The sequence below is a fragment of the Cicer arietinum genome, chromosome 3 (assembly GCF_000331145.2).
Source record: "Cicer arietinum cultivar CDC Frontier isolate Library 1 chromosome 3, Cicar.CDCFrontier_v2.0, whole genome shotgun sequence".
Lineage (NCBI taxonomy): Eukaryota > Viridiplantae > Streptophyta > Magnoliopsida > Fabales > Fabaceae > Cicer > Cicer arietinum.
Genome location: NC_021162.2, coordinates 61,890,135 through 61,915,284, shown reverse-complemented (window position 1 = coordinate 61,915,284; position 25,150 = coordinate 61,890,135). Strand labels below are relative to the sequence as shown.

The 25,150-nt window shown below is 28.4% G+C and overlaps 2 protein-coding genes across 2 annotated transcripts; one reads left to right on the top strand and one right to left on the bottom strand.

The window, feature by feature from the left end:
* Window positions 1-1,153: 1,153 nt before the first annotated feature.
* On the bottom strand, window positions 1,154-3,600 carry LOC101515515 (vicilin-like). Its single transcript, XM_004492978.3, has 6 exons — window positions 3,263-3,600; window positions 3,003-3,178; window positions 2,585-2,665; window positions 2,124-2,450; window positions 1,612-1,912; window positions 1,154-1,478 (listed from the first exon to the last, which is right to left on the bottom strand). The coding sequence occupies exons 1-6, from the start codon at window positions 3,549-3,551 to the stop codon at window positions 1,285-1,287; spliced, it is 1,368 nt and encodes a 455-aa protein (XP_004493035.1). The 5' UTR covers window positions 3,552-3,600; the 3' UTR covers window positions 1,154-1,284.
* On the top strand, window positions 2,585-24,672 carry LOC101515194 (vicilin-like; the record flags this gene model as incomplete). The annotated part of the gene is given in 15 exon segments (NM_001309706.1): window positions 2,585-2,635; window positions 2,638-2,667; window positions 3,004-3,135; window positions 3,137-3,177; window positions 3,263-3,276; window positions 3,278-3,280; window positions 3,283-3,342; window positions 3,344-3,476; window positions 3,479-3,511; window positions 3,514-3,571; window positions 3,574-3,576; window positions 3,579-3,592; window positions 23,548-23,868; window positions 24,033-24,333; window positions 24,467-24,672. Coding segments are annotated over 15 exon segments (1,344 nt in total). The 3' UTR covers window positions 24,661-24,672.
* Between the last annotated feature and the right edge of the window lie 478 nt (window positions 24,673-25,150).

Sequence of the window (25,150 nt, the reverse complement as noted above, 5' to 3'; positions counted from 1 at the left end):
ACACATAATCTCCTAATCACTGTTTTGGTACAATCAACATACTATAGATTGAGAGTTTTATATGCAGAAAGGGGACAACAACATCATACATCATTAGCTTTTGGTCGAGTATACACAAACGATTGCATGGACAAGATTAAATATGAAATTGGTAAATCTAATACTCACCAAGTCATGCAATTCGACTGAAATCATTATTATTTCATGGTGCATGAAACAATAAACCCAAGAGAGGTGCGACCAATTGGTCATTTTGAAGTCAACCTTCAAAGAAAATGGTATGGTTGTGGAAGATTTCAGGCTATACATGTTCTTTGTTCACATGTCATAGCTGCATGTTCTGACGTGTATAAGGTTGTTAATATATTTAACATCTACAAAGAAAAGTTTCAACCTATACCTAATGAAGGATATTGATCCACATATGAAGGTGAAATATTGTATCACAATCCTCAAATGCAGAGAATTAAAAAAGCTCGTCCAAATAGTACCCGTATTAGAATTGAAATGGACGTTAAAGAAAAGTACCAAGAAAATGTAGACTGTGTCGGTTAACTGGCCAAACTCGAAAACATTGTCCAAATGTTACAGTCAGCTCTAGTCAATCTATGTAATTTAAAATTTCTATTTATATCTATATACATATATATATATATATTATTTTTGTTATTTCAATAAAAATTAAAAAAAAATTAAATATTTTTTTTTAAAATCTTTTAGGAAATCACCATTTGGAACTTGGACTTCTTTAAGAAAGTCGTCGTTCCAAATGGCGATTTATAACTAAAAATAAAAAGAGAGTAGTTTGATATTTAAGTTTCAAAAGGGAGTAGTTTGGTAAAAAAATTTCAAAAAAGGGTTATTTAAAAAAAAACACGCGTTTATTTAAATATTTCCAATAAATTTTTTTTGTTTGTGAAGTCAAAAAGTATCCTTGATATCTCTTCATCTGCAAAGAATTCTCGATGTGAAAACACAGAGACAGAGGGATCATCTTGGAATAGCAAAAATAGTGGATCCCCGGGTCCCAAATGAATCAAATGCTGATATGTCAAACTTCATCTTTTGAAGGTGATATATAGGATTGGAGAGAAAACGAGAGCGATGGGATTATGAAAAAGGAAAAAAAGATAACCTTGGAAGATGAAGAGAATAACGCTTAATTCTTGCTAATTTACTTTATTGATTCATAATAAAAAGGTAGTTACAAGAGAATGACGTTTTATTCTTTGCTGACTATGAGCTATAGCTCTTTATAGCATACATATGCATCACATTCACTCATTAAAAACCGCCCAAAATTGATGATAATGGAATCCTTATTTTCTGGCTTCCTTCATCTTTTTGTTGAGGTTGAGCATTTGCAAAGTGAGATTGTCTCTGGTTCTTTAGTAATCTGTCAACCTCTTCAGCAGATCCAGGGAATGCAACCTCCTTCACTGGTCTTTGTATCTGACTTATCACATTGTCCTCCTCCCCTTCAAATTTTCAAATATCAAAAGATTAATATACCGTAATCATAATTTTCTTGATTAATTAAATAGAAGAAAATATATGAATTAATATTAACAAAAAGAAAATTCAATTTAATTATGGTTTTGTTATATATACCTGCAAGGAAGTTTCTCTGGTTGTTTTGAGCGTTAATACCGAATCCAAGTAAAAAGAGATCTGAGGAAGCATTTATGGAAAAAGGATGGCTAGCAGGAATTACAACAACATCGCCAGAAGATAACTTTGATTGAAACCTTTGTACTTGTACATTTCTATCTTCTTCTTCTTCTTCGTCTTCTTTTTTATTCTCTTGTTCATTCTCATTTCTTAATCCCACAAGTTCAACTTCTCCTTTTCCTTCATTAACAACTAGTATCACTGTGGCTCTTGAATTGAAGTGTGGTAGCAAAAGTGATCCCTAAGATTTATTTTTCACAAATATTCATCAAAATATTTCACTAAGAAAATAAATGTGAAACTCTGTTAATGCATCCCTAAATTTAGCAACAAGAAAATTAAAGAAATATTTCATTTTGATCGTTACAAATTTTCGTTGGTCATTTATTTCTTCTAGAAGTGATTTTAGTCGACTAAGAAACAAACAACAATCAATTGAAAAATGTATTTACCTCATTGATCTCGACAGAGTTGAGAGAAATATCTAAGTCTTGGAGTTGAGGGTTTTTCTCTGGAGTGATCTCAAAGAAGTTGCCATACTTGTTGGAATAGATAGGATTGCGGCTTCTCAAGTTGAATGGCTCAGACTCAGAAGATACACTTCTTTTAGAGCTTGATTTTGCATTTTTGCTTAGTTCTTCAATTTGTTCCCTTGATATTTTTACTATCACATCTGCTTCTTGCCTCTGGCTCTGCTGCCTATCCTTATGGCCTCTTCTTTGTTTTGGCTTTTGCTCTTGCTCTTCTAAAAGAACCCTCTCTATCTCCTCATAATCGCTCTATAAATTAAGGACAAAAGTTATAATGGCTATTTGTGATTAGTTAATGAAAATTCATACACATTAGATCAAACCAAACCAATATAAAAATATATGAAAAATAAATAAATAGTTTGTGTTGGATGTATTCTTACATTGAAGGAAGCCTCTAGAATTTTTTTGCTGAAACCCTGGAAGTACGATTGCTGGTTTTCACTTCCAGACAATGAGAACGACTGTTGGAAAGGTCAGAGAACGGTAAGAGAATAAAAAAACAAATAGAAAAACAATGACTTGTATGATAAATGTTTTTATAACCGTATAAACATTTATGTATAAGCCATTTCTATAATAAAAAATGAAATGCAGTAATATTGTTTTCATATAATCTATAAAAGTGTTTTCATATATTATCTTGAAGAGCTTATTGAAATAAGATGAAAACAATTTATATGTATGTCTTTAGACATTTTCATAAATTTTCTAAAAAAGTTGTTTATATTTGTAGATAATTAGTTTAAACAAACCAATGCAAAGAAACATATAGGAGTGATAAAAGAATAGTTATATTACCTGAAATTGACCAGGTCTATTAACTGGGATGGCGAGATCTAATACTCTAAGATCTTCATTATCATCTCTGTTAGCCAAATAAGCAATGGTGCCAGCAGGGAGTTTGATTGTATCTCCTCGCTCAAGTTTGAAGGTGTTTCTGTCGTTGGGGTTCAATACCGTCAGTATAGCCCTTCCTGCAAGTATTACCCAATAATTAATTAATTCATTTCTTTAAATAAATTTCTAGCATATAAATTGATCATTAATTAATTAGTTACCACTTAGGACTACAAGGATGAAGTCGGCATCATTGTGTTGTGGAAGAAAGAGGGTGTGAGGTTTTGAGTTATATTCTACAAGACGGTAGTTTTGGAGGTTCTCAAATAATTGAGAACGTTTGTCGAACCTTTGGAGAAGACGAACGTGACCGTTTTCGTTCTTGAAAAGAGTTTGAAAGTTGTTAGACTTGAAGAAAAATGGATTCTCCTTATCGGATTTCGCACAAACTGAGGCTAGGAAAACTATTCCTAGCAATACCAAAAGAGGAAATCGCGCTTTGATTGCCATACTGATGATTGAATTTCTCCTAGCTTTGGATTGATGATGAGATGATGGAGTATTGTGAGAAAAGAGAGTATGTATTTATAGTATAGAATGATTAATATGCACAAACATTTGGCCATGGTGTGCCATGCATGTTGTACGTGTGTTGAAATGAACAAAGTTGAGGTGGCAAAATTAATGAAAAGAACTTGGTGCATATGCATGTTGGAGTTTTGTTTGAATTTGATGAACCTGGACATTCTTTTACAAAAGGGTGCTTTGTGTTTGTCTTCATCACCCACTAGTGGTGTGATTTTCGTTCGAACGTATAATTTATTGAAATGATTAGAATGTTATATTGTGGATTGGAAAATTATCTTTGGACATCCATTCACCCCATCAACATTTTATGAAGAGAAAAATAGAGAGAATAACGCGATACATTAGTGTTTGGATAGAAATAAACTATCTAGAAAGAAAATAAGATGTTATGTATAAAATTTAGAGATAAAATATAAGAATTGGTGTGAGTTTATGGTACTAATTAAGAGAACCATGAAAACTACTAAACTTTAAATACCTTTCTAGTCCCTTATTTTTTAAATTGAGTTTGGTATTTACTTTTTAAATTGAGTTTGGTATTATTAAAAGTTAACTTCATTGGTTCCTAACTTAACTTATGTTTATTAATGTACACTAGTTACTTGTCTACTCTATTGGTTATAGTCAAATTAATAACTTATATTAATCCGACGTGGTTAATGAATCATCACTTATTGTTGTTATTATCATTATTAGATGACCTCTTAAATTGAGGTTTGAATGAGAGAAAGGAAAAATTGGTGTTCTAAATCTTAGTTGATTAATTAGTTATTTTACATCTAGTTAGTTATTTATTTAATTGATTATATAAATGTTTGTATTTTTTGATTTATTAATTCTCTCATTTTATTAATAATATTCTTTTATTTTTATCTATTTCTATCTTATAATAATTTAAATAAAAAAAATCATATAAGAGAGATAATTATTCCACCGCTATTTCTCAAATTTTTTTGAGAAAATTTTAATAGAGGTTAATTGATTTATCTTTTCTTTCTTATTTGATTATTAAATAATTTGTTCATTTTCTTCTCATTCTCTCTTAAATTCTAAGTTAAAATCATCTCATCATCACGATGATTAAAAAAAACTCATAAAACAATGAGTAATAAGGACAAAATATTTGTCAATAAAACTTTACAAAGACTCAAAACTTCTCTAATTCTTTGATAATAACTTTGTTATATCAACAACTTTGATCAAGTAAGAAAAAGATGGAGTCAAAAAAATAATGCATACAAAGATCTTACATTGAAATGTAGATTTTATAGATTCAACACTTACTAAAAAAAATAAGCTTGTTCCTGTTTCTAAAAAAAAAATCTATAATTAAATTCTCATTAAGAAGTATTTGCTAATGATCAAAGAATATCACAGGAAATTTCGTTAAAAAAAACTGAAGATCTTGCATAATTACAAAACAAATGAAGAAGCAAAATTATATTATAATTGTTTTTGTTCTTATTTCAAGCAAATAATAAATCTTAAAAAGTAAAATTTTAGCCGATTGATTTTCGTCAAAATTATTTAGTGAATATATTTCGACATTTTTCATTATTTTTCTGTATTTTCTTTTACCAACATTTGTGTTATTTATTTCAAGATAAAAGTGTCGTAAACATCTCATAGCTTGCAAAGGGATATTAGAGATTTAAAATTGGTAATAAGTTAGTAACTTTAGTTAGGTGTTAGTTACAAATTAGTTACTCTAATTAGAAATTAGTTCTTCTAATTTGGCTATATAAACTTCATTATTTCTACTACCGTAAATTATCTTTCTCATTTGATCAATACAAAATTTATCTATATTTTCCTCTCTTTTATGCTTAATATCAATATCTTGTATATTCTATTAATGTATCAGAGTCTTTTTTCAATGTGTTTTGACATTTCATATTTTTTGTAATCAATGTCTTTTTCGATATTTTTGTTGATATTTTTCAAGTTCAAAGTGTAATAAACACATTTTAGCTTGAGGTGATGTTAGATATCTTAGTTAATTAGTTAAAGCTGGTTAGTTAGTTACATTAGCCAATTAGTTATTTTACACTAGTTAGTTGTTTATCTAATTAACTATATAGGTGTTTGTAATCCTTGATGTATTAATTCTCTCATTTTAAATAATATTCAATTTATCTTTATTATTTTTTTTTTATCAATGATTTAAATTAAAAATTGTAATAATTGGATTTCATGGTTTTTGGAAATAACTCATACAGATTTTGAAAAATCTAATTTTTCAATTAATTTTTAGTCTTTAAAAAACTTTAAATTTAATTTTTAGTTTCTAAAAAAAAATTAATTTTTTATTCTCTAAAAGTATTATTTTTCACTTTTAATTCTTATTTTAAAGAAAATTTAATTGTTTTTTTTTCTCCGTTCACACTTAAAACATTCTAAGTTAAATAACGACAAGCAACTGAACATAGCAATTGAGGCCATAATAAATAAATGAAAAAGCAATTGAGTGAATAAGCTATTCGACACGAAATTATCTTCTTCTTTTTTTTTTTTTTTTAATGACGTTTGAAAATTAAAAAATGGAGAAATGGAGGCACTATATTTTCACGAGACACAATGAAAAGAGAGATGAAGTGGGCAACAACTACAAAATTGATCGTAAAATATGGAATGTTAGGAGAGTAGTAACTGGCACGATCACAGCTACAACAATACGAAGTTTAGCCAATTAATTCACACTTGGAACATTACTATTAGTATTTAGTTGGCCACAATCACAATTAATAATATATAGTTCCGGTTTTTCAATTTATAAATATTCATTATGAATATTATTATAAGCAGTGACCGATTTAAAAATATTGTTTATAGGGAGCAAGAAAATAAATATAATTTTTTATAGAAGAAAAATATTAAATAAAGGTTTAAACTGTTTTTAATTAAAAAAAAAACATGAAAATTTAATTTATGTTAAAAATTTAAAAAGTAATAATTTATAATATTTTCATATATAAAATATAATGAGAATAAAGATTAAAGAAATTGTGGTGTGACAACATCTATTTATGAGAATAAAATGTTTAAAAATGTACTAAACAAATTCCTACTAATAAAAAAACAAAAACTTGTGGGAGCATGAGCCTCCGCCCTCGATTGCCTTGTGAAAAATCCGCCCCTGATTATAAGAAAACATCAATCAAAAAAATATTATTAATATTTTTATTTGTATTTTATCTACAATTTATTTTTAGTTGTCACAAATTCTCATCACATATCTTAATTCTCGTTGAAGTAGTCAAAGAAGCCACGATATAGTAAAATGGTTTACTCTTTGGCCAAATAGTTTGAAGTAAAGGATTCGTTGTTGAGAGCTTGTAATTTTCATGTTCAAAAGGAAATTTGATACATCTAATGAGACTTAACAGCTAATAAAATCAAGAAATTAAGATCGTACGATCAAAAACCAAATGATCTCATGAATGGCTATCATTAGTGCACTTACCACATAGGCTATCTCAACACCCAGAGTTGATACACCTAACCAACCTGTGATAATGAACAAACCGTTCATTCGACAAAAGATAGATATCGGCATAGATCATATCATGTACAAAGTGTCTCACTAATTGGTAGATATTGTCAAAATATGATCTACAATAAGGTCTAAAATATTGGAACCAAAGTGTCCAACAATAGAAATTTATTAAATTAATTATTTCTTGTCAAACGTGAAATCAAAAATTGCCAAATAATGATAATATCAATGTAACATAAGTCTTTCAGAACAAAAATATTCGAACATCTATTAATAAAAGGAGATAAAATTTATATTCGAACATCTCAAAAGGAGATAAAATCTATATTTGAACATCTCAAATTTTAAAGTGAAAAATATCTCAAAATAACGGAAAAAATCATAAGTCGTCCAGAACAAAAATATAACATCACTATATTAAATAACTAGATTAAACTCACATGTTGTGCAGTTAAACATAAAATTTTCTTAAATATTGTGTAATATTATGCATATAATTTGACAATAATTAATCTACGTAAAGTCTCACAATTTTGTCCACAGCACTAATAGAATTTTGTCTTTTTAAGTTGGTTAAAATGTACATTTTAAGTCGGTTATGTATCCGAGTTAACAACAAACGACTTAAAAAATAGGTTATTTTTTAACTCGTTTCATGAACCGACTTAACAGAGTTTCGTCATATTAAGTCGATTCAGCTTAACCGACTTAAATATCATAAATTCAGTACAACACATTATCTTTTTAAGTCGGATATTTTGATCAACTGACTTAATAGATATAGTTAAAATAATAATAATTTTTTTAATAAATTTCTTATTTTCTTTTTATAATTATAAATTTATTATAAATTATTACCATTGGTAAATGACTAATAATATTATAAAATAATTTATAAATTTATTATAAAATAACTTATAAAATAATTTGATAATAATATAAATTATAAATTATTATCAAATTGTAAAATAATTTATAAATTATAAATTTATTATAAATAATTGTAAAATAATTTTATAATCTATAAATTTATAAAATAATATTATTATTGAGAGGAGGATTGAATGAGATTAGGCATTGAGGGCATGATTGAGAGGGGAGAAAGGAGAAGAGGTCTACATCAGCTAAAAGCTGATGTGGGAAATATTTGTATAGGTGGATGAAATAGAATGAGGTGTCATTCGGGTGTGAGGTGGCATTCGGGAGTCTGTTTTAAATATATATAATAGATATCAAAGAATTATCACCAAAACTTTAATATTTATGTTAAAGTATAAAGTTATTTTGATTTCATAAATGTGGGAAGTGCGACCATTATAGTATTAAATGTATTACAATTAAAAAGAGAGAATTTAGAAGAAGAGGAAGAAGCAGAGGGAGTATAGCAGAGAGAGCACCTGGTTTACACATCGTTGGTGGTTAATGGTGAAGATTCTCACAAGGAAATAATTTGTCTTCAATGTCAGACACCTATTTCAACCATTCTCACAAGGAAATTCTCACAAGGAAATAATTTGTCTTCAATGTCAAACAGCTATTTCAACCAATATGTCTGTAAAACGAAAACTTCGAAAACTTCTCAGACTTTAAAATACAACTATTTTGGTCATTACCGCGTCAAATGTCAGACACCTATTTCAACCATTCTCACAAGGAAATAATTTGTCTTCAATGTCAGACAGCTATTTCAACCAATATGTCTGTAAAACGATGTAACACCCCAAAATTTTCATATATATTATATATGTATATTTTTAGTAATTGCTATTATTAAATTAATAATTATTCTATGTGTAAATAAATTAAATTAAATTTTATCACACTCTATTCTACCTAAATAATTATAATCTTCATTTTTACTTAATTGTTTTGACGTGACAATTACATGGGGACTATTTATGATGTCATTATTTCATAAATGGACATTTTTTTATTTGATTAGTTTCGATAATCATGAAATTGATGTGTTAGATATGTTTGTTTTATTTTGTTATGTGTGAGTGGTATTCTTGTCTTGCTTGATTTATTTTAGTTGATAAAATATTAGTTGAATTATTTAATTAAATTAGAATTTATATAAGTTATATTGTTTGTTAGTTTTATTTGTGACCAGATAAGTATTCATTTTAGGAGATATTATAGAGTTAGTGAAACCAACCTTTATGTAGAAGTGTTTTGAAAATATTTTTGGTTCATCCTATAAAAACAAAAATTAGTGACTTGACTCATTCTTTTACTCTCCTTTATGACAAGATTTTATGACAATTCATGGTGTTTCTTGGCATAATGTGCATTAATTCATTTTAAACACCTTTAATTTATTTTTTAAAGGAAGATTATAAATTTAATTATAAGTTTTTTTGTGCAATTAAGAGAGGACACAAAAAGACTATTGTCCTTTTTGTATCTCATGCATTCATCTCTTTTAAACTAAAATTATAATTTTATTATAATTGTCTACAAAAATAATTCTATGAAATTTTTGGTTTCGTAACTACTAGATAAAAAAATTAAAAGGATGATGTGACAATCTCAAATTTATTTATTTAATTAAAATTAGTGTGTGACACCCTTCAATATATGGTGAACTCTATTAGTTAATTCAAATTAACTCATACATATAAATTTCAATTGGCTTTGTAACAACCTAATAAAATTAAAGAAATAGTAATTATTGGTAGTATAATGTTGGAATTAAGTGCACTTCAATTTTAGACAAGAAATCAATGGTAATAGTGCAACGTAAATAGCTTATATGTTCATACGTTTCTATTAGGCATCTTGTTGTCACACATATTTGTCATTCTTACACTCTCAAAATAATTTTCTGAGTCGTAAATTCTAATATCTATCGGTGTTGAATTCATTACTGCCTCGTGAGCTATTTCTCGTGCAAATTTAGAGGTGTTAAGAAAGAAAGCGCCTAAGGTAAGGGCTTTTCCCCATGCAATGTTAGGCTAGATATTAAATTAATAGTTTGTAAGATATTGATATAAAACTTGTTGTCTTAAAAGAAAAATATTGATTTTTAATTGCCTTAAAGAATTTAACTATAATATTTTATTTTTATGAGTAATATGTTTGCTTTGATAAACTTAATTATAAATTTCGATTTTTATTATTATAACATGAGTAATATGTTTGATGTCATATATTTGATGTAAAGTTATTATTTGTGTGTTGTTTATGTATACTTAATTATAAAGCTATGGTTTTTATTATGATCTCATGAGTAATATTTTTTTAGGATGTCTTTAATTTAAAGTTTCGATTTTTGTGCTATTTCATTTCAAAGTTTTGATTTTTAAGAAATCTATATGAGTCTTGGGGGAATTGGTGTAAAGTTTTAATTTTAATTATGATAACATGATTAAGTTGATTTTTGTGATGTGTTTAGCGGCAAACCTTGATTTGTGTTTTAATAATATTATTTTTGTGGTTGACTAAGTGGCTTGTGATTTGTGTTTTGAATATTTTATCTATGTGGTTGTTTAAGTGATTTGGTTGGTGGTTTGTATTTTAAATTTTTTTATCTTTGTGGTTGCCAAAGTGGTTGGTGATTTGCATTTTAAATATTGTTATCTTTGTGGTTGCCTAAGTGGCTGGTGATTTGTATTTTAAATATTGTTATCTTTGTGGTTGCCTAAGTGGCTGTTGATTTGTGTTTTAAATATTGTTATCTTTGTGGTTGCCTAAGTGGCTGTTGATTTGTGTTTTAAATATTGTTATCTTTGTGGTTGCCTAAGGGGGCTTGTGATTTATGTGATTATCTAATTGGGTGGTGATATGTATCTTTGAGCTTCATTATCATTTCATGACATATCATATGCATCTTTGTGGACGCTTGTGTGGCTGGTTTAATTTTCCCCATTGGTATGAGTGACTTCTGTGTGGACGCCTGTGTGGCTGGTTATATCCGGATCATATATGTTTAGGAGCATGCATGACTTGCATACATTTTTATGTTATTTTATTTTGGTCTAATTATTTGTTATACGATTGCTACTTGATTTATTTAGATACATTCTATGACTTTTGATACATCTTTAAGAACTATTAAAGAATTAATTTTTTAAAAATCTTTTATTACGAAAAGATTTTATATTCATATTTTATGGTTGTTAATATATTATTTGGTTTAATTTTGTTGTGGGATGAACTGACCCCTTACACCAACATTTAGGTACTAATGATTTCAAAGAGTTGCATGAATGACGTTTGATTGGTGCACGCACGTGGGAAAATTATATTTTACTTGAAAATAATATGTTGTATTACTAAATTTTTGCGGCACATTGTAAAGTTATTTACTCTTCATCATTAACTTTTAATAGAAATGCAGACGTGATATTTCATTAGCTAGAAAAAAATTGAATATCATTAATTTCAGTCAACATTGTTTCTTTTGAATTTCACTTAAAGAGAATTTATTTTATTTTGGAGAAAAAATAAAATAAATATTTAATTAGTTGTTTCTAAAAGAAAATAAATATTTTTCAGTAATATTCGTATCAAAAATTTGGGGCGTTACAAACGAAAACTTCGAAAACTTCTCAGATTTGGTCATTACCGCGTCAAAAATCAAGGGATGAACATTGTATAAATAGTTTTTCAGAGTCATATAAAAGATCCCTCCTTGTGTTTGTGTGATTAGGTATCAGAACAAAAAAAAAAGCTATATAAGTTCCCCATGATATCATAAAACCCATCAAAAGGCTTGAATTGTCCACTGAGGCTCCACAATTCCTTGCAAATGTGAACTATGACAGCAAAACTTTCTCATCATTGTCATCTAAGTCTATGTTCTCTTCCCTTGAATAATCTACATGATCAATCTTGCTACTTTCTTTGCCATTCAGTCTATTTGATTCTAAAACATGAATTTCACAATATTCTTCTCTTGTGCAATCTTCCACATCTAGTTGCTGCATTTCTGATTCCTCTAATGCAACCATTCTCGCTTGCTCTCTGTCTCTCGGGTACGTGCAGTAAAGTAATGAGTAGATGATAACGCAGAGTGTCATAGGAATTACAAAAGCTGTACAAAGTGCCTTGGCGAGTGATGCAGCATTTTCCCTATCAGTTTCAATTTCAACAGAATCAGAGGATCCTTTTGGAACTGGTCTATAACCATAAACATGCTGTGCCAATAATCCAACAAAAGGAGGAGCAAATGACTGCAATATAGACTCAAAAGATTGATCCAAAGCATATATAGCTGTCCGCGACTTCTCAGGAACTATTTCTGCAAATATTGGACTGTCCACACAGTTAAATGTGGAAAGGAAAAAACACTAATTAGTGACAAGCATATGATCAATATTCAATAGTACCTTTGTCCCAATTTATTAGCCAAAAAATTTTCTCTAAATATAACATTCATTTCAAATTCCTTAATATATTATTATTTTTTCTAAATATACCCTTAATTAATAATACTAAGTCTCCTGGAAGATGAAAACTCAGAATTGTACACGTTGATATACAAAATGATAATTTAGGAAAATTTATACCCAAAAATAAGATATAAAAATTTAAAAATATGATTCACTATTTAATATCTTTTATTTTAAAAAAATGTTAATGTTGAATTATATTGTAGCGTAATCTAAATTTATTTGTTTTATTAGTATAATTTTTTAATTACGAGCATGAGAAGTTGTTGTAAAAACAAATTATAGAATATATTTAATCAAGAGTTTGAAATTAATTTTATTAAAGATTTACATATACTTTAAATCAATTTTAGGTATTTAAAAGTTTTAACTGATTGTTTGTGCAATTGAATTATAGTTATGTTGATATTTACCAAAAATAAATTTTATTAAAAAATAATTTAATTTTATGCAATACTTAAATTTTTATTTATTTTTTAACATTCAAATTATCATTATAATAAAAAAAAATTAAAATAAAAAACAGCATTCAATTATAAATATATAATTTAATTGATAAAAATTAAGTGTTAACATATTTTTTCAAAACACATATATATAGTAAACTTTTGTTGATTATATTTTTTTTAATATATTCATATATTATAATTTTAAATAAATTTGTGTATTTTAATAATTGGAAGTAACTTTTTTAATAATTTTTCATATATTTTTATTTTATGATTATTTTTTATAAATTTATGTATTTTTTGTCAAATAGAATATATATGTTTATTGTATAAAATGTTACTAAAAAATGAATTGACATAAATTGAAAGAAATTATAAATGGATTGACATTAATGAGTAATTGAATTTTTAACGTATAAAATCATTACTCACCAGAATTGGAATAATATAATTGTCCATTAAAGGAGAGAATATTTATGTCGATATTTATGAGTTATTAGGTGGTTTTTTTCCATTGAATTTAATGACTAATTATATAAATTATTACTATTGGTAAATGACTAATAATATTATAAAATAATTTATAATTTATTATAAAATAACTTATAAAATAATTTGATAATAATATAAATTATAAATTATTATAAAATTGTAAAATAATTTATAAATTATAAATTTATTATAAATAATTGTAAAATAATTTTATAATTTATAAATTTATAAAATAATATTATTATTGAGATGAGGATTGAAGGAGATTAGCCATTGAGAGGGGAGAAAGGAGAAGAGGTCCACATCAGGAAATATTTGTATAGTGGATGAAATAGAATGAGGTGGCATTCGGGGGTCTGTTTTAAATATATATAATAGAATATCAAAGAATTATCACCAAAACTTTAATATTTATGTTAAAGTATAAAGTTATTTTGATTTCATAAATGTGGGAAGTGTGACCATTATAATATTAAATGTATTACAATTAAAAAGAGAGAATTTAGAAGAAGAGGAAGAAGCAGAGGGAGTACAGCAGAGAGAGCACCTGGTTTACACATCGTTGGCGGTTAATGGTGAAGATTCTCATAAGGAAATAATTTGTCTTCAATGTCAGACACCTATTTCAACCATTCTCACAAGGAAATTCTCACAAGGAAATAATTTGTCTTCAATGTCAGACAGCTATTTCAACCAATATGTCTGTAAAACGAAAACTTCGAAAACTTCTCAGACTTTAAAATACAACTATTTTGGTCATTACCGCGTCAAATGTCAGACACTTATTTCAACCATTCTCACAAGGAAATTCTCACAAGGAAATAATTTGTCTTCAATGTCAAACAGCTATTTCAACCAATATGTCTTCAATATTTGATGACCAAATTAATTAATTAAAGACACAATCGAAGATTAAAATGACTATTAAAATATACAATTAACAATATTTTTATGTAAAAATTGTTTAATAATTAACTTATTATATGGTCAGAAATTATTAACAAATAACTGAAATGAACCTACGAAACTTAGAGGACCAAGACATATGTCAGTCCCCATCTCCCTCTAATCATGTAGCCAAGCAACGTCAGTTGGAACATTACTATTAGTTGGCCACAATGACGACTAATAAGTGATATCTATGATTTTTTTAGTTTATATATACTCATTAAGAATTTCATTATAAATACCCATCAATCAATAAAAATCTTATTTTTAATGATATTTTATTTACACTATACTTTAGTTTTCACAAACTCTCATCGCATAACATAACTCTCTTTTGAGTAGTTAAAAAACTTACAATACATGGACAAAGTTCATTCTTTGGTGTCATCGCTTAAAGTAAAAAGGATATTTGTTGAGAGCTTTTAGCCAATCACCTCGAATAACTTTCAAGTTCAAAACAAATTTGATATATTTAGTGGGAGCTAAAGACAAACAAAATCAAGAAATTGAGTTTGCTAGATAACAATTACATTTGGTGTATGCATTTGTGCTCTAGTAGAAGTCTTAGCAGTATAGATCATTCGCCATCATCCAATAAATATAGTCATCAAAGACCAAATGAATCACAAGTGCACCTCCATTGAAGCTACCTCACTACTCATAGTTGATACACCTAAGTAACCAATGGTAAAAACCAAACCATTCATTAGATAATAGATAGATTTGGGCACACATGACATCATGTACAAAGTGTTTTATGTTGTCGGCTTGCATATGGCTCGGTAGCAGGAATTCAAAGACCACCAGTGATTGTAGGACAATAGTCATGAATAGCATACCCATGTGTCTCGATTAATCCATCAAGTTATTTGCCAATACCTAATGTACATGTTTTCAGCTTGGTGGGTTCAAGAGTGTATAGGCCAATTAGGAATATGAAGGAGGGCACACATGGAATAACAAAAGAAAGAGGGGTTTAAATTGTGTTTTAATATTTCTTAATAATACTTCGATTGCTTAACTAAAAAATATAAAAAATATATGTTCTTTATCAAATTATTTAACTTACAATTATAAAACATGTTTAGTAAAATAAAATTGAATCATAAAGAACTTATATTAGAGTAATAGAGTGAGAGAAAGAGAGAATAAACACATGGATTTTTATACTAGTTCACAACAAACCGTTGTTATATCTAGTCATCCCCTTACAAAGAGGTTTTGTCTTAATACATTCGAGAATTTAATCCACTATTTCAACAGTAGCATACAAATATTATTTACTCTACCTCTTCGGGCTTTAAGTATTCTTCTTTAGCCTCTCCAAGCTCTCACCATTAGAACTTTTCTTCAACTTTCTAACAGTTTGTTGTTGAGGTTCATAAGTATTGTTATACCTCTTTAGATAACTCTTATGAACGAAAGGTTTTTCCCACTATCGAGTTCATTTACAACAGTTCTAGTTTGTTTCTGAATTGATACAAAGTTTATTTCTAAGATTATAATTCTCATTGAGATGATATGACATTCCAAGTCCTATATCAATTTAAGTAAATAAAACATTTTGATTAATTTACAACAATTCTAATAACTCTCTACTGAGATGATTTTTTTATTCATTCTTTTCTTTTGATCTGTTTTAGGCTTTTACATAATTTCTTCTTAACAAATTGTCTTTTTCATTCTCTCAGCTTTGTTTTCATATTGATCGGTTTCTACTTAAATACTGAAAAATGTATATGTTAAGACTATTACCGTTGGAGATATTAAATCAACATTTAAGACAAATTTTTCTTTAAGACATATCCATATAAATCTTCATAATTAATTCAACACATCTTCAATTAAGAAGACATATCTCAAATGATGTCATATAGTTCTTCAATTAGATGATAAGTACATTATGATGACCAATGAATGTGGGAGCATAGACTTCTTATTAGAGAATTGATTTTATTATTATGTTGACTTTTTTATTGTGTTGACTTTTTATTGTGTTGACTTTATCAGATGGTGAAATTGAATATCAAGATTGTCATACACAAAATAACCAAAGTGAACTTGTATTTGAATATCCAGCAGAGCTGCGTTGAGAGTGTGTTTAACAGAGTCAGACACAGCTTTAACAGATTCTTCAGAGTCACTCTAAACTTTCTCAATAGTTTCTTTTTATTTTTTCACTAAAGTTTGTTCAAGAACAATAACTTTATCAGATGTTTCACTTGGAGCATTCTTCTTTTGATTTTTGAGTTAGAGGATCAAGATGAGTTTTTAGTCAGAGGTAGATAACCGTTGCAGGCTTCTTTTCCTTTGTCTTTAGAGGGTTAATCATTGACTTATATTTTCTTTGTCTTTAATGCTTTAACTCGAACTATAGACTATCAGAAGCATATTGCAATACTCCTTATTGTTATAGTATGGTTTCCTCTATTAGTAAATATAATTACTTGTTTATTATGTGATAATATTCTTTGTGTTAAAAACACTTAGATTATTATCTCTAACTTACTCATAATTAATGCTACCTTAAAATAGATAGTCATTAATATAAATATTTTCCTTCTAACTTAATATGCACACTAAAAAATATAGTTAGAAGAAAATTGTTATTTATTTGTTTGTTTTGTTATCATCAAAATATCAACCAGAGAATTATAGTTAAAACCATTTATGCACTAACACTCCCAAGAACTAGGCCAAAAGTAGCCATAGGTAAACAACCCACATCTGATTTCTGACCCCAACGCTAACATAATAAAGTGTTATTTTGGGTTACAGTTGAAATCTTTGGACATGCCTACGTACATGAACTCATATCAGAGATGATTGACAAATTTTGATATTTTCCTAGGGGATACAAAACTCTTGACTTTTCCATATTTTCCAAAGAAAATGGATAGTCAACAATGGAACACATTGGAAAATTATTTATAAAGTGTGGGGAATGAGTTCCACATGCTACAATTATTCCCTTAATCATTAACAAGGACTACTTTTATATGGTATTCCTCACTACCAATAAAGTCTATACATATATGGGCAAACATGGAAAACTGTAACACCCCATTTTGTAGGATTATATTCAAATCTATATATGTCTTATGTTGATGTGTATTATTGAGTTATGATGCGTTAAGTTTGAAGGTTTTATGTGGGACTTATATTGGATTTAGTGGACTATTAAAAGTTAGGAAAGAATCAAGCAAACCAACCAAAATTGAAATAGATGGCACGGCGAGATAATGCAAATAGGATACCAACTCAATGTCTCCTTTCGCACTATGAAAATACATTTCATTAAATGAACTATGTTTTAAATGGAGACGTGAATATGTCGTGTTGTTGTACGATACAATGGCTTTGTTGTGTGGTAGTATGTTTTCTTGCTAATATAAAAAGGATTTTAGTCATTCTAAGAAAACCCTATATAGATTCAAAGAACCCTAAAGCTCTCAAATACTAGTTTTTCTTTTTAGATCACCAAAACCATCAAATATTTATAACTTGACCATCATAACTCATTACTGTTGATTATTCTTCAATATACATCAACTTTGACTATGGGATTTATCATTAAAGTGCTTCCATCGATCGATAAGCCTTATTTCCTCGATATCCTGAATTTATACACTTTTAATTCACTATGATAGTTGGTTATCAATTTTAAATGATCAATGTAGAGTTTCACCAATTGAAATTCGAGTTAGTAAGCAAGGAGTTAGACTTTTCCTTGAGAATAGACTTTTGGCCAAGATATTAGATAAGATGTGTTTTTCATTCGTTCAGTTCATAAGTATAAATTTATGTAGGATGGATATGAATCTCATGTTTTCCAATCGTTTGGGGATTTCACGAGGTATAGCGTCCTCTAAGTGAATTAAATAAATTAAGTATGGTATGTGATTATGATAGAAAGTAAAACAATATGTTAAATACACCTTAAGATGTACATGTTATGATTGTTAATATTTTGTATTGTGAATATTGTTGCTGACAAGTAGTAATTGTTGGGTTGGCTATTATGAATAGTGTAGTTTTTATGTGACTCTAAGTGTTGGTTGTGTATTATTTAGATTATAAAGTGGTATGTTATGTTAAATCATGTGATTGTGACTACCCAAGCATTATGTTCTATTAAGTGAGCATGTGAATTGTGATTATTAAATTGTGTTACTAGAAATATGAAATTATAATAAATCTAACCCATGTCGATGATAGTTCTAATTAAGGAGTAACCTAGGATAGTTGAGCCTATGGGCAAGGTTAGATCTTTGGGGTATTCTAGAGTAATTACTATATGGCTTGTAGGAACACGTCAATGCCAATGAGTTGCCAAGCAAATCTAGTTTAATATTGACTAGTCACTTACATGAGTCTTGGGTTGAACTGATCAAGTCTACGAGGGCGTGAATGTTTGTCCACAATTGGAGACATAGTACCTCATTTCCTCACCAATGATTCAGAGTGATTTAGTATTACATGTCATATTAAAAGTTTTACTTTCAAAAATTGTGCATTGTGAAAACCTAAACCTCAAGATAAATATATTTTGTTTTTATTTTTCGAAAATTAGTTAAGTTCGCAACACACAAAAAATTAAAATTTTCAAAACGTATCACAATAAGTACAAGATATCACATTTACAACATACACATTCTAAATTTCACTCAATAAACATAAACTTTAAAATTATTACAAAAACTTTCACAATCCATCCGTAGTAAATCTATATGCATCCACCATTTATAACTTGATTAAGTTATTAATACACATCTATTATAATATTAAAACAAAACTCCAACATCATATGTTTACATTTCACCATATCGAATGCCATAAAATCAAATTTGTGTCACTTCAGCAAAACTTGATGTGTCAATCTTCTTTTTCTACCTTTCATTTTCCACCAATTCTTACACCATTCACTATCTTATATTATGTCTTCTATTTAAATATTATTTCATAACGTCTACTCAAAATCTTAATTATACTATGTGGATTTATCAACTTTCCATTTTCGAGAAGAATTTTTACCATCTTTCATTTGAAAAAGAATACCATTTTTCTTGTAAATATAAGTACATATAGAATTTTTGTTCCTACAAATAATAAACAATAAATAAATATTAATCAACTAAGTGTAAAATAATTATCTGACTAACTAACTTAACTAATTAATCATCTAAAATTTCTAACACCAATTTTTTTTCTCAATCAAATCTCCATTTTCACCACTAATAAACAAAACTGCAATTTGAGAGGTCATCGATTAACTAAGTTCCAACCTTTTTAGTCCTTTTTTTTCTTAAAAAAAAGAAAAAGTTTGATTTGAATTTTTTTAATTAATAATAAAACGGTAGTACCGAGTGTCGAACTCAAGGATTGCGTTTTACTATTGAATTATATTTAGTTACTAAAATTGAACAAAAGGTTCCCAAGTTGATTGAAATAATATTTAAAATTGACAACAGTAGTAAAATTGATCTTTTATAAATTGAGAAAAATATCAGGGATGAGTTTCACTTCGAATCCAACCTTGGTGTCTAATTTGATCCTAGTTATTGAATTCCTTTATTGAATTATTACCGAATTCTCTTTATTATTCTTGCCCTAATGTCTTAGTGACAGAACCTTTAATTCCAAAGTAACCCCTAATTCCTTAGTAGATTTAAGATTAGAATTAAGCATTACCGTATAGAAATTCTCCTATAAATTATTGCTTTGCAACTAATTTAATTGGTTTCATGACCTGCACCTATGTCTAGACTACAAATTCATGAATTTCTCATCTCAAGCATTCGTAAAGTCCACTTCCGTTTCAAAATACAAATCGTAGAACATTTTAATGTTGATCAAGCAATAAAAAGCATTAAGCACAGAGATGAGAAAAATCATTCAATAAACTCACTCATATAACCAGAAATCAAATCATAAAAATAAGGGTTTCATCTTGTTACACTCATCCCTAACAAATAGGGTTTAGTTACTCATGACAGAGATAAAAAAGATAGAGATTAGAGAAGAATAACAAGAAGGATTCATGAATGATTCTTGATAAAACTGCTCCAATGATGTTAGAAACGGCCGTCTTTGAGTTTCTATGCTAGGGCACAAGTCTCCCAACTTCCCAATAGTGAAAAAGATCCTTAAAACAGTAAAAATCTGCGTTTTTATGGTTGCTGGTGCGGGTCGCGCGCCCAGGCGCGCTTCAGCGCGCTTGGACGCGCTTCAGCGCGTTTGGACAGTAGCATATGCTGGAAAAAGCGCTTGGCTTGCGCTTGGGCGCGCTCAGGCGCGTATCGACAGTGGCGAATGCTGGGAAAAAGCGCTTGGCTTGCGCTTGGGCGCGCTCCAGCGCTCAGCTTCTTCTGTCCGGCGTATATTGCATTTTTCTCCTCTTTCGAGTCTGCATTTGGTTTCGGTGTCTTCATGAAAGTTGTAGCTATGGATCCTAGCTTTCATTTGCATTCGGTTTGACTCCAATTGGACATCTACAACACCAGATATGGCTGAAATACTCTACATGTGTCATATTGATTTCTCACCAAAATTCAGCACTGCACCAAAACGCAACGCAATGTAAAATTACGAAAAATTCCTACTTAATCACTAAAATAAAACATAAAACATTTAATTTAACTCAAGGAACAAAAATCAACAAAATATATCAAATAAATCCTTAATTTAACTAGTAGTTGAGGATAAATAAGACTAAAATAGTGGGAAAATATGCATATGATGAAGAGTCATCATTGAGTTGTAGATTTCTATATGTGTATTCTCTTGAGTTATGTTTGAATCTTGGATTTCGGTAAAGAATGTTGATTGAAATTTATCATCATCGTTCATCAGTGACTATTGAGATTTTTGAGAGAAAAAATAGAATATTTTGTTTTTATATTTTTTTTATTTAAAATTTTCTATTATAACTTTTTTTCTTCCAACGGTGAGGATGTGACTATCTATAGCCATTTATTCTTTTATAACAAATGAATAATTATTAATTTAAAAAAAAATTATTAAAAAATAAAATTATATTAATAAAATCAAACAAAATATATAAAAAAATATATTAAAGTTAACGTAGATTTGCCAAAATAAATAACATGTTATATTATTTTAATAACTTCCTCCTATTTAGCAACTTCAATTTATTTTGCTAACAATTCCTTCGTATATTTTTTCTCAATCTAATAAATAAAAATAATAATAATAATAATTATTATTATTATTATTATTATTATTATTATTATTATTATTATTATTATTTCAATAAAATCAAACAAAATACATTAAATTAAAAAAATATATATATCAAATTTTAATTAATGATTCCTTTCTAAATATACTCAATTCCACTTCAATTAATTAAAATTGGAGGAACCAAATAACTTGACTGTTTTTTAAATTATAAGTGGAAATTCAATTTAAAAAATAAATTAAGGGACTAGAAAGGTATTTAAAATTTAGTTGTTTTCATGGTTCTCTTAATTAATACCATAAACTTAAACCAATTCTTATATTTTATCTCAAAATTTTATACATATATTTCACATCTTATTTTCTTTCTAAATATCTTATTTTATCCAAACACTAATTAACGGCGTCATTCTCTGTATTTTTTCTCCTCATAAAATGTTGAAGTGGTGAATGGATGTACGAAGATGATTTTCCAATCCACAATACTAACATTCTATTCATTTCAATAAATTATACGTTCGAACGAAAATCAAACCACTAGTGGGTGATGAAGACAAACACAAAGAACCCTTTTGTAAAAGAATGTCCAGGTTCATCAAATTCAAACAAAACTCCAACATGCATATGCACCAAGTTCTTTTCATTAATTTTGCCACCTCAATTTTGTTCATTTCAACACACGTACAACATGCATGGCACACCATGGCCAAATGTTTGTGCATATTAATCATTTTATAGCTATAAATACAAACTCCATTTTCTCACAATACTCCATCATCTCATCATCAATCCAAAGCTAGGAGAAATTCAATCATCAGTATGGCAATCAAAGCGCGATTTCCACTTTTGGTACTGCTAGGAATTGTTTTCTTGGCCTCAGTTTGTGCGAAATCCAATAAGGAGAATCCTTTTTTCTTTAAGTCTAACAACTTTCAAACTCTTTTCAAGAACGAAAACGGTCACGTTCGTCTTCTCCAAAGGTTCGACAAACGTTCTCAATTATTTGAGAACCTCCAAAACTACCGTCTTGTAGAATATAACTCAAAACCTCACACCCTCTTTCTTCCACAACACAATGATGCCGACTTCATCCTTGTAGTCCTAAGTGGTAACTAATTAATTAATGATCAATTTATATGCTAGTAATTTATTTAAAGAAATGAATTAATTAATTATTGGGTAATACTTGCAGGAAGGGCTATACTGACGGTATTGAACCCCAACGACAGAAACACCTTCAACCTTGAGCGAGGAGATACCATCAAACTCCCTGCTGGCACCATTGCTTATTTGGCTAACAGAGATGATAATGAAGATCTTAGAGTATTAGATCTCGCCATCCCTGTTAATAGACCTGGTCAATTTCAGGTAATATAACACTTACTATTCTTTTATCCCTTTTATATGTTTCTTTGCATTAATTTCTTTAAACTTATCTACAAGTATAAACAACTTTTTAAGAAAGTTTATGAAAATGTCTAAAGACATACATATAAATATTTTTCATCTTATTTCCATAAGTTCTTTAAGTTAACATATGAAGACATTTTTATCGATTATATGAAAACATTAGTACTGTATTTCATCTTTTATTATACAAATAGCTTATACCTAAATGTTTATACGGTTATAAAAATGTTTAACATACAAGTCATTGTTTTTTCTATTTTTTTTATTCTCTTACCGTTCTTTGACCTTTACAACAGTCGTTCTCATTGTCTGGAAGTGAAAACCAACAATCATACTTCCAGGGTTTCAGCAAGAAAATTCTAGAGGCTTCCTTCAATGTAAGAATACATCCAACACAAACTATTTATTTATTTTTGATATATTTTTTATATTGGTTTGGTTTGATTTAATGTGTATGAATTTTGATTAACAAATCACAAATAGCCATTATAACTTTTGTCCTTAACTTATAGAGCGATTATGAGGAGATAGAGAGGGTTCTTTTAGAAGAGCAAGAGCAAAAGCCAAAACAAAGAAGAGGCCATAAAGATAGGCAGCAGAGCCAGAGCCAGAGCCAGCAGGAAGCAGATGTGATAGTGAAAATATCAAGGGAACAAATTGAGGAACTAAGCAAAAATGCCAAATCAAGCTCTAAAAAAAGTGTATCTTCTGAGTCTGAGCCATTCAACTTGAGAAGCCGCAATCCTATCTATTCCAACAAGTATGGCAACTTCTTTGAGATCACTCCAGAGAAAAACCCTCAACTCCAAGACTTAGATATTTCTCTCAACTCTGTCGAGATCAATGAGGTAAATACATTTTTCAATTGATTGTTGTTTGTTTCTTAGTCGACTAAAATCACTTCTAGAAGAAATAAATGACCAACGAAAATTTGTAACGATCAAAATGAAATATTTCTTTAATTTTCTTGTTGCTAATATTTTGATGAATATTTGTGAAAATTAAATATTAGGGATCACTTTTGCTACCACACTTCAATTCAAGAGCCACAGTGATACTAGTTGTTAATGAAGGAAAAGGAGAGGTTGAACTTGTGGGATTAAGAAATGAGAATGAACAAGAGAATAAAAAAGAAGACGAAGAAGAAGAAGAAGATAGAAATGTACAAGTACAAAGGTTTCAATCAAGGTTATCTTCTGGCGATGTTGTTGTAATTCCTGCAAGTCATCCTTTTTCCATAAACGCTTCCTCAGATCTCTTTTTACTTGGATTTGGTATTAATGCTCAAAACAACCAGAGAAACTTCCTTGCAGGTATATATAACAAAACCATAATTAAATTCAATTTTCTTTTTGTTAATATTAATTCATATATTTTCTTCTATTTAATTAATCAAGAAAATTATGATTACGGTATATTAATATTTTGATATTTGAAAATTTGAAGGGGAGGAGGACAATGTGATAAGTCAGATACAAAGACCAGTGAAAGAAGTTGCATTCCCCGGATCTGCTGAAGAGGTTGATAGACTTCTTAAGAATCAGAGACAATCTCATTTCGCAAATGCTCAACCTCAACAAAAAGATGAAGGAAGCCAGAAAATAAGGATTCCATTATCATCAATTTTGGGCGGTTTTTAATGAGTGAATGTGATGCATATGTATGCTATAAAGAGCTATAGCTCATAGTCAGCAAAGAATAAAACGTCATTCTCTTGTAACTACCTTTTTACTATGAATCAATAAAGTAAATTAGCAATAATATATATTTGTTTGTGTCTACTCTCTTCTGCTAACTTTTTGATAACACTACTCTATGCTACTATGAGTATGAATAAAGGTGCATTTTTAAAGTTTTTCTATAAAATAATTTTTTTTTAATAAATAAATTATTTTTAAAGTTTTCATCTGTGTATTACATATTTTTATATATAGATAAAATATGAGTAAAAATAATATTTTCATTGATTTGTATGTCTTTATAATGAGATTTGTAATGTGTATGTTAATTAGTTCGTGAGTAGTTATGTTAAATGGAATATAACATATAATTATTAATTAACGTGAAAATAAGAATAGTACGGAGAAAGCAACATATACCACGTCCAAAAAGTTGTGAGCAAGCAATTAC